Source organism: Lotus japonicus, chromosome 1, assembly GCF_012489685.1.
Source record: "Lotus japonicus ecotype B-129 chromosome 1, LjGifu_v1.2".
Lineage (NCBI taxonomy): Eukaryota > Viridiplantae > Streptophyta > Magnoliopsida > Fabales > Fabaceae > Lotus > Lotus japonicus.
This window is the reverse complement of record NC_080041.1, coordinates 42,220,123-42,229,988: the sequence shown is the minus strand read 5'-3', so window position 1 is coordinate 42,229,988 and position 9,866 is coordinate 42,220,123. Positions and strand designations below refer to the sequence as shown.

At 36.7% G+C, this 9,866-nt stretch overlaps 2 protein-coding genes across 2 annotated transcripts; both read right to left on the bottom strand.

Moving 5' to 3' along the window:
- Positions 1-2,014: 2,014 nt before the first annotated feature.
- On the bottom strand, positions 2,015-3,420 carry LOC130731846 (uncharacterized). The gene is made up of 3 exons (XM_057584046.1): positions 2,993-3,420; positions 2,454-2,644; positions 2,015-2,368 (listed from the first exon to the last, which is right to left on the bottom strand). The coding sequence occupies exons 1-3, from the start codon at positions 3,104-3,106 to the stop codon at positions 2,215-2,217; spliced, it is 459 nt and encodes a 152-aa protein (XP_057440029.1). The 5' UTR covers positions 3,107-3,420; the 3' UTR covers positions 2,015-2,214.
- A 1,715-nt stretch (positions 3,421-5,135) lies between these two features.
- Positions 5,136-8,722, bottom strand: LOC130746262 (heme oxygenase 1, chloroplastic-like). Its single transcript, XM_057599184.1, has 5 exons — positions 8,560-8,722; positions 7,895-8,400; positions 6,345-6,568; positions 5,555-5,662; positions 5,136-5,363 (listed from the first exon to the last, which is right to left on the bottom strand). Exons 2-5 carry the CDS (start codon positions 8,316-8,318, stop codon positions 5,271-5,273), a joined length of 849 nt encoding a protein of 282 aa, XP_057455167.1. The 5' UTR covers positions 8,319-8,400; positions 8,560-8,722; the 3' UTR covers positions 5,136-5,270.
- Positions 8,723-9,866: the final 1,144 nt, after the last annotated feature.

Below are 9,866 nucleotides of genomic sequence, written 5' to 3'. Positions count from 1 at the left end.
TCTTTGACGCATCCCTTAGTGCTTAGTTGCTTCGAGTGTGTCATCAACCCTATGTACCTCTCCCACCTTTCCCTTAGTTAATAGTTGCTCTAAGTGTGTCATCAACCCTATGTACCTCTCCACCCTTCCCTTAGTGATTAGTTTCTCTGAGTGTGTCATCAACCCTAACTACCTTTCAAAATATTAATTTATTTTTTCTAAAGAAATCTTAATGTTGTATTTTCAAAATATTTTATTCATTTTTGCTAACGAAATCTTAATGTTGTATTTATTTTCAAAATATTATATTTATTTTTTATAATAAAATCTTAATGTTGTATTTAATTTCAAAATATTATATTCATTTTTTTTCTAATGAAATATTAATGTTGTATTTGTTTTCAAAATATTATGTTTATTTTTTTCTAATAAAATATTAATGTTGTATTTATTTTCAAAACATTATATTATTGTTTCTAATGAAATCTTAATGTTGTATTTATTTTAAAAATATTTTATTTACTTTTTCTAATGAAATCTTAATGTTGTATTTGTTTTTAAAATATTATATTATTTTTATCATAGATATACTGTTTGCATTTTGTTTTTCAACCATCACGTTATTTAGTTTACAATTTCAGAATAGAAACTAGAAATAGTCACTATTCAGATTTAAATGACCATAGCATGGAGAGAATTAGGGATCTACGGCAGCCTCTCCCAATTCCTTCTACCGTTTCTTGAGAATTAGCAATGGATTTGTCAATTCAGTTCACAAAGGCAGCTTATTTGCACAATCAATTGATGAGTTAGTTTCTTCTGAGTTCATCTCCATTCTTCTTCCTTTATTCTCTCCCACTCTTTTTCCAGATTCATCATATTCACCATTGATGTACCAGATTAAGGTTAACCTTCCCCAATACTCCCCAACATCCCAAAAGCTTCATGTTCATCATCTTAAAATCAGCTTTATAATTGTCAAGTTCATGATTGAGAGTGAAAGCTTTATTGTGCGGTTATTGAACAATATTACAACAGATTTACAATGTGAAGAAATTAGTTCTGGAAATTGAAGTTTCACGTTTTAGTACAATGAGAATTAGGGGCTTATCAAGATATCAAAGGGCCTTAGAGAATAGAAAAAAACTATAACCATACACAACAGAAACAAAACCCATCTTCATCTCCCTCATCCATCTTTATCATCTAACAACAAAAAAACCCAGATTTAAATTAACTAAAATAATCCAGTCTCCAGAATCTCAAACCCTAAGCTTCAATAACCAGATCTGAGCTTCATTGAACCAGTCGGGGTTGGTGGCGTAGGAGGGGCGAGATCTGGGAGAGGTAGAGGATCTCGAGCTCGTCGCCGCCGCAGTCAACGCGGTGCGACCGCCGCTGGAGCGCAGCCTTCGCCGACGGCCGCGAGGTTAATGCGGCGATTGAAGATGGGTTACTCAGTACCCAGAGATGGAGAAGATGAAGATCTGGTACGAGGAAGAAGGAATTTGTTTGGTGTTGGTTCGGCTATGACAGATCTAGTGGTGGTGGTGGTGGTGAGAGGGAAGAAGATAGTGGTGTTGGAGGTGGAGGAAGGAGGGGACGGTGGTTGTCGTGGGTGGTGGGTTCGTGGGGTTTTGGCTGGTGGTTGCCGTGGGATTGATGGTGGCTGGGTGGCAAGGAGGTTTCAGGGAGAGGATGAGGTTTGATTTGAAGATGGTTTGGAAGCAAGGTGAAGTTTAGTAAGAGGAAGGGGATGAAGGAGAAAATATTAAACCCTGTTTAAAGTATTGGAAATACAATAAGTTACTGAAATCTAACTAGGGTTGGTTAACCATGGGTTAAGAAAAATTATTTTCCAACTTTTTAATATTAAAATACAATAAAACGAAAAATGATAAATTAAACTAACCCACTTAAATTCTACTGGTCCACATCAGCTCATGTATCATACCCACAATTTTTCTTGTGGTATGGTAGCAAGCACCTTTTAACAAACATGTTTCAGTTTTTCTTTCCTTCAATAATTACGAACAAGATAGCGAGTTGGTGGAGCAAGTATATCAAGGTTGGCAGCTTCAATTAACTTACACAGGAAAGAAAAAAAAGTAAAAAGTGAAAAAAAAAGGAGAAAATGCTAACTATATAAACGTTACAATTGCTCCAATATCAAATATCATTTTGTTATAGCACAACTTGGGCGTAATAGACATTTTGTTCAAGTCAGCGTCAAAATCAAGCAAGTCCTTGAACGCTCACCATCATATCCAATTCCTTTGCATTCCTGTCAACAAAATCATCATGTGACATTTCACTGCCATCTTCATCGTCATCACTATCATATGTAGTTCTCACTCTTGACCACCGGACAAAATGTGGCCTTATGTAGCTGGAGGCAGACAACAAAGACGGTTAGAGTGGAGAGCAAAGCAAGATCAGAAGTTTGTTCTATGCAAAAACCAAAAGTTACAAACCTTTCACTCTTTTTCGATAGACATGGATCAAATGGGAAAAACATATCAAGTCTATCAATCCCACCAAAAGATCTGGAAAGATCATCAGACTCAAGCAAATCATTGAAAACAAATGTCTCTGAGGAGGACATGAAAAGTTGAGCAGCCTTTGCCTGTCTAAGAAATTCCTCTACTACCGTAGGCAAACACACCTGTCACAAGTTTACATCATCAGGCTTCAAAGTTTTGTTTCCTTCCAAGAGAAAAGTTCAAATAATATGCAGTCTTCATTCACTCACTTAAAGGTTAGAAGGACATGAGTAAGTTTATGAAAATTTCCACCAACACACTCTTTTAAACACCCTCTTCAACACACTTTATGTGATTGGTTTAAAATGTCAATACATCTTTAAAAAGTGAGAAATATTGGCAATTTTGAAAATTGATCCAACCATAGGAGACTGTATTGAAAAAAAGTGTGTCCTGAAGTTTAGCATGTCGCTGTTTACTAAATAAAATTTAGCATGACAGCTTGCTGAAGTTCCTAAGGACCTTCTTACCTTCAAGGGACTCAATTTATGTTTCCAGATTGGCTCCATGGGCATATTGAGAAGTTGCAACTTAAGCCTTGGAATATCCACCAATGATCTCATGCGAAAGCAAAGAACATACATGATGGCCTGCTCACCCAAAAACAAAACAGCAAATTTAAAAATTCTGCAAAAACAGTTGCTTCAACGTGAGGCAGTTTTTGCAGTTTAAGGAAATAAGGTGTTGCCCTCCTTTATTTCGGAATTTCCTTACTACATTTCGAACCCAATCCAGAAACTCATCACGAGTAGCAAAAACTTACATACATTCACACATATAGGTATCAATCCAGCACAATTCAAATATACTCATGAGTGAAGGTATACGAAAATACTCTGTCTGTGGTAAATTACTCAGTGTAGTTCGCGACAATTGACACATCATCTCCAACATTTACATTGGCTAACTTTCTTTCTTCCACCTTTTCTTCAGGCACCTTTTCTCCAGGCATGTACACTTCATATGATTTAGGGAGACTCATTCTGAAATGCAAAGAACAAATGGTTCATTGTTTTTGTGACAGTCCAGAAATGCAAATGATCGCACTATGAAGGTGCACCTCAGTCGCACTCTTATAGTGCGACAATATTATAACAAAACGAATCAACAGAAACACGCAGTTACAAACTGCGTTAGAGACACGCTTAAAGAGTGCGTCTACAACGCACTTTCAACGTGCGTGTGTAACACATTTAACAAGTGCGACAGATCTGAATCGGGAAATAGTGCAGGTACCTTTATAGACGACAGCGACAAGTCGGGGAAGGCAGGCGGCGGCGACGAAGACAGTGGTGTTGGCGAACGTCGACGACAACAACGAGGCGACGATGGCGTTGGTGGTGGCCGGTGACAGGAGCAGGGGAGAGGTTGTTGGAGGTTGCTATAATGGGTATGGAAGCTGAAGAAGAATGTAGTGGGGGGGGGGGTTTGAAGAAGAAAAGAGGAAGAGGGATGGAGGGAGGGGGTATTTTTTAAATTTTCTTTTTTCATTAAGGTCATTTTCGACATTTTGCACTTTTTTGGGGGTATGAATAGATGTGGGAAGGGTCTGAATAACAATTCTCTTTTATAATCTGACTCGCTCTTTATTTTCTTTAGGGATTCCATACTATGCCTTATTAACATTTGTAATTTCTTGTGTCTTACAGAGTAAGAAACTAATGTATGTATTTCTTACAAAAATTGCAAATTTCCTGATTTACTCCAACAATCGCAAAAGTTTGGTACAGTAAAATAAACACAAAAAGGAAAGAATTTTCAGTTGCCTACTAAGAACATCTCCAATGCTAGTTCTTAGATGTGAGTTCTTAAGCTAAAAACTAAGATCCAGGTTCTTGAGCATTGGAGATGGTTGACGTGGAACTCTTAGTTTAGTTCTTAAAAATAAGAACTAGTTCTTATATAAGCAACTTTGCTTTATGAGTTCTTAGCATAAAAAAACATTTTTCTCATCTAAATTACTTTATTACTTTATGAATTTTGTTTTATTCAAATGAATAGTGCTAAGAACTCAAAGTTAAGAACTTCTGGTTGAAGCGAAATATGCAAAAGTTGTTTAAGAGTTGCTATGTGGCAGTACGAACCCACATAACATTGTGGAAGCTCTAAGAAAAGATTCCAATCTGTTTTACATAGCTTATGCAAAATGTATTTGCTCTGCAGAGTGCAGAGTAACATATGTAAGTGTAATATCGTCCAGCATTATTAAGGGTCATGTGAAAAGAGATACGAATGAGAGAAACTTGGATTTAAGAGAAACTAGTACTAAAGATTCATACTCGCAATGAGAAAAATGATGATGCACCGACAGTATAAAGTTTTTTTACACCGTTAACCAATCAAATTTCAAGGATGTGTCACGTCAATTAATGAAATTAAATAAAAGAGAGATTTTCTCACATATTTAAAATCTGATTGGTTGATGGTGTAAAAAACTTTACACCGTTAGTGCATAGAAATTAAACTCATTTCCATAACTGATCATTGTAATACCCGGTCACACTTAATGGGTTAAACATTTAAGTTTCATTTTTTGGTGTCAAAATCCATGTTTTATTTTAGTAACAAATAAAAAAATAACTAAAAGTAAAAAAATTGAAGTAAAAACTCAACTGAATCTAAATAATACACAATATAAATTCTGTTATTCATTCGTAATTGAAAATTATATAATATACACATGAGAGAATTTTATTGGCTTCCACAATGCATATTAGTGGACATAATTATAGAGATTGGTACATAGTATCATGATAGAATTAGACGCAGAATCTCTCCAGACCACTTAAATGACTTTTCTGTTTCTTCCAGACAGTGGTTCTTCTCTTCCCGAGTCCATTGCTGATAAAACAAAGAAATGCCAAAAGGTATATTCATCAGCTTAACTTACAACATTTGAAAGATTTCGTTTTCTCTTTTGTTACTAATTAGATATAAAGCTGCAGTAGAAATCAACTTAATTTATTATTCTTAAGAAGATTGTAAGGAAATGAATGCATATGGTTATTGGTTAAGAGATTCACGAAACTTACTTCAGCAACCTTGTTCAACTTGTCCCTCACATTCTGCAACAACTGGGAAAGGTCACCATCCCATTTATAGAATTCCAAACCCTTGTTGTTGAGTAACTCTCCAGCAATCTGTAAGAGTTAAGGTTAAGAAGCAAGAAGATCAAGAGTATACAAAATTTAGCAACAATTATTACTATTTTTCACCTTGTCAGGTGAAAACTACTGAATAATATCTAGAATATAGTGAAGCTTACTAACCGTTATGAAAAGAATGTTCAGTTACTTACTTTACTATCTAAAAAGCTTATTACCATAATGCATCATAAAGGTCTTTGGGCTGATTTCTTTTAGTGCAAAATATGTTAATCCAAACATGCGCATTCAATTAGTGATACTGATTTATTACCATCATCGTACTAATAGTTGAACACAACAAAGTATTTGATGCAAAGAGAAAACAAAATATGTCCTACATATGTGTGACAAAACTCTGCAATATCTGCATACAGTTATGGAAATTGCCAACATCTAACACACCAGCTAATATTTAACTACTCATGCCTCAGATAAAAGTTTTACGGACCATTCCACTTAAAAGAAAGTGGATAATTCCCACATCATCAAACTAACATCTCCAAGGAGATGTGAAGTGCAAAAGGAGAGGAAAACTGAAAATATCCCTAGATATGATTGTGCCCTATTAATCATGAAACATATATTATGGCCCACAAAAGAAACTCCAAACCAAAGACGTGCATGATCCATGTAAACACAAAATATAATCTCTTTTAGCGTGCATGTGAATGGTTACCTTTTTCCCGATCATTCGACCACCAGCTGAATGGGCAAAGTAGATGTTGTAGAAGTGGCAAATGAAGGCTTGGGGATCATTCTGAGATAAATCTCTGAGATATTGTGCATAGTTAAGACCAGGAGAGGAAGGTTGAGGAATGGTGTAGCCTTGCTCCTTGAACCATTCTAAATCTTTTGCCAAACTTGCAGACCTTTCCAATCCAGTATTCCTGAATTCAGCATCTAGACAATAAAGGCAAAAGCATCAGGCATCAAACAATCAGGTCAGTTAAGAATACCTACACACCAGAGAATTCCAATTTATTAGTTGTGTATGTGCTAAAGAGGTCAAGAACAGAATGTAACTAACACGTATAACAGCAAGAAACCCTCAGAATGGAAAACTATGTGAAGAAAATAACTAAGAATGAAACCCAGAATATCAAGGTTAGACGATACATGATTTAGAAAATTAAATAATGCTTTTGTTTCGCAGTTATTTTCTCACTAAATTACATGTCTAGCTTGTATAGCAGGAAGGCTGGACAGGATATTATAATCTTAAAACAGGCATAAGAATAATCAAAAGGGAAGTTAAAGGGAAAAGCAATACTCTGAACTGTATTTAGAATGGCGAAGCCAACTATGACAGACTAATTCACAGCTCTGACCAGTGAGTTTGCAGATATGAACTCCAGGCAAAATCATCTTTCACTATAATTAAGAAAGTACACAAGAATGTTCGCAGTGGTGTACCCATGAAAGTAAATTACATGTTTATTTATTCCAGCAATAAAAGAATGGAGTTTTATAAATAAAAGAATTACAAAAGAAACTAGGGGAAAAGAGCGAAATATCATTTCCATTAATCGGAGTTATTGTTATTGGTTTGAGTTTATAATGGTAGTTTGGTTGCACTTGCAGGGACAGATAGAAAGACAGAACATTCTCAAAGATCACAAACCATCAAGGATGTTCTGTACTCCCTTTGCAATTGGCTTGAAGCTACAACCGGATTTGAGAATCATTTTCAAACAAGTAAAAATCAGATCACACATAAAGGATGTGGATACAGTAAGCCAAAGATTCCAAGTTCCAACTCAGTGACTTCACCATTACTTTACCCTGAAATATTTAAAACACCGCAAACCCTCAAAATAACCTTCAGCATTTTTTCATTGACTTCAGATTGAAGTCAATTTAGACTTGAGACTAAAGAAACTCTATAAGTTGAAAAAGTGATTCTGACTAGGAATAACTTTTGTTAGAAGGCAAGTATGTGCATCTTTGGAAAGAAGCGGAACACAAAATCATGGTAGACAGTCGCAAAAGTGAAGGGCCACCATGATTTTGACTTCACTACAACAATGTATCCAAAGATGCAAGTAAAATGCAAGTAGATCCAAACATGGTAAAGACCTAATAAGATGTTTCTAATTAGTCCTACCTCTAAAAACAAATAATAATAGCAATTAGAAAAACAGAAACCAAAAACACATAATAGATAAATAAAAATTGTTAAGAAAAATCGAAAACGAAGGAATGAGAGCAGAAAGTAAAGAAGCTCACAGGAAGGATGAGTAGCATCTTGAACGATCTTCTCGAGAGTATCATAAACGACCTTGCTGTCAACGAGGAACTTCAAGTAGCCATCGACAGTTGGTTCCCACTTGGTAACCGCTTTCTCCTCAGGCTCCGTGACCTCTTTCTCACCCTCCTTGGCCTGGTCCTTGGTGTGCAGCTTCATCGCCACAAACCTCATCTCCTCCACGAAACCCTTCGACTCTCCCGGATACCGCTTCCTGGCCGTCTCCGCCGCCGTCGCCGACACAATAACCACCGACTTCATTTGGCGGAAGCGATGCTGTTGTAACAACCTCGTCGTCGGGAAGTAAATTGAGCGGAACTGACGATGTGGTGGTGGTGGTGGTGAGAGGCGCGGCTTGATGATATATAGGGATTGGATTTGGGAAACAACTGTGGCTGACGCCATGGTTGATAGGGTTGAGTGCACGGAGTCGTTGAAGTGAAAACGATGATGGGAAGAGCGTGAGAAATACGATTGGAACCTTGACCTAGAAGAAAAAGCGATGGACCAGGACTCAATAATTAAATAATAAATAAAGATGATAAGAAAATTATAGAATAATAGATTGATGATGTGGGAGGATATAGCAAAAGCAGGCAGAGTAGTATGGGGGATAGGGAAGAATAATTTGAGTGTGCCTTCTTGCCTGTATCTGTATCTGTATGACTGTATCTGTGTGCTGTGGAAGTGGTTTGTTTAAGGCGATTGGTGTTTTCTTTGTTAAATTAGTGATAATAATGGGTGGTTTTGTTTCTCTGCAGGTGGGAATGCAGAATGGAAGGGATGTAGGATTGCTAGGATCTGCAGGTATCCCACACTGCACGTATATCCTTTTTCTTTTTTTTTTATGCTGCGAAAATAAGAGGAAAATGTAAATAATTACCTAAAAATTTGACTTCCACACTTACTAAAACGTATAAAATTACTCTTCTGTTGCTTTTCCTATTGAATTCTAGCACACTCCCATGATTCGCATTTAAAAGATCCATATTTTTTTTGGTACAAAGCTGCTAAAAGAAAACAAAATTAAACCCTTAACGCCTCAGAAAATGAGTGTCACGGTAGTCATCCGCCAACAAACAGATGACAACCAAAGGGGACTCTCTAAGGGACTAAACCGGCTGGAACCAGAAAGCACCCTCCTTCGCAAGCAAATCAGCCACAACATTCCCTTCACGGAGAATATGCGCAAACTTCACATTCCAACCTCTACCCAAGAGCTCCTGGATCATGTCCACCACCGCCGCATACACATGGAACCGGCCACAACCACTCCGCACAAGGGTAAGAGCCAGCTGAGAATCAGAAAAAACCATAACTCGTCGAACATCGTGCTCTCAACAAAGACGCAAACCGAGGAAAATCGCCAAGAGCTCCACTTTTAGAATTTCCGAAAACCCAAGGAACGCTGAGAAACCAAATTGCCACCTTCCAACTGCATCACGAACCACACCCCCAGCACCCGAGCACCCCGGATTGTCAAGAGAGGACCCATCGGTGTTCGAAGCCACCCAATAAAATAAACTAAAACATGTTTTAATAATTAAGTTTATTTTCTCGAACAATGAAATAAATAAATGTATTCAAACATTATTTTTGTAAAATCAAATAAATACATTGTAAGATATACATGAGTTCTCCTTCTAGAAGGACATATTAGTTAATATATTTTAATGATAACATAAACAATGGAGACCAAAATATAAAAAAATGAAGGCCATAACAAAGGTATGGAGACCAAAATATAAAAAAATGAAGGCCATAACAAAGGTATAGAGACCAAAAGTAGTCAATGAAGACAAGAAGATCATGCCAAAGCAGCAAGAACAGTGATAAAGATTCAGCTTTGGGAGAAAGAGAAGATCAACATGAAGAACATGAAGATCAGGACAAAGCAGACTAGAGTCAGACTAAAGTTCTCTCAGAAGATCGACAAGAAGAATGGAGAAGACA

Coding starts and splice junctions, on each gene's coding strand:
- LOC130731846 (XM_057584046.1), bottom strand. CDS start 3,106: ATGTATGTTCTTTGCTTTCGCATGAGATCATTGGTGGATATTCCAAGG. Junction 2,645..2,992: donor ATAAATTGAGTCCCTTGAAG/GTAAGAAGGTCC, acceptor AACTTGTGACAG/GTGTGTTTGCCTACGGTAGT. Junction 2,369..2,453: donor CTATCGAAAAAGAGTGAAAG/GTTTGTAACTTT, acceptor GTCTGCCTCCAG/CTACATAAGGCCACATTTTG.
- LOC130746262 (XM_057599184.1), bottom strand. CDS start 8,318: ATGGCGTCAGCCACAGTTGTTTCCCAAATCCAATCCCTATATATCATC. Junction 6,569..7,894: donor AGATGCTACTCATCCTTCCT/GTGAGCTTCTTT, acceptor TTTATTGTCTAG/ATGCTGAATTCAGGAATACT. Junction 5,364..5,554: donor AGTTGAACAAGGTTGCTGAA/GTAAGTTTCGTG, acceptor TTGTTTTATCAG/CAATGGACTCGGGAAGAGAA.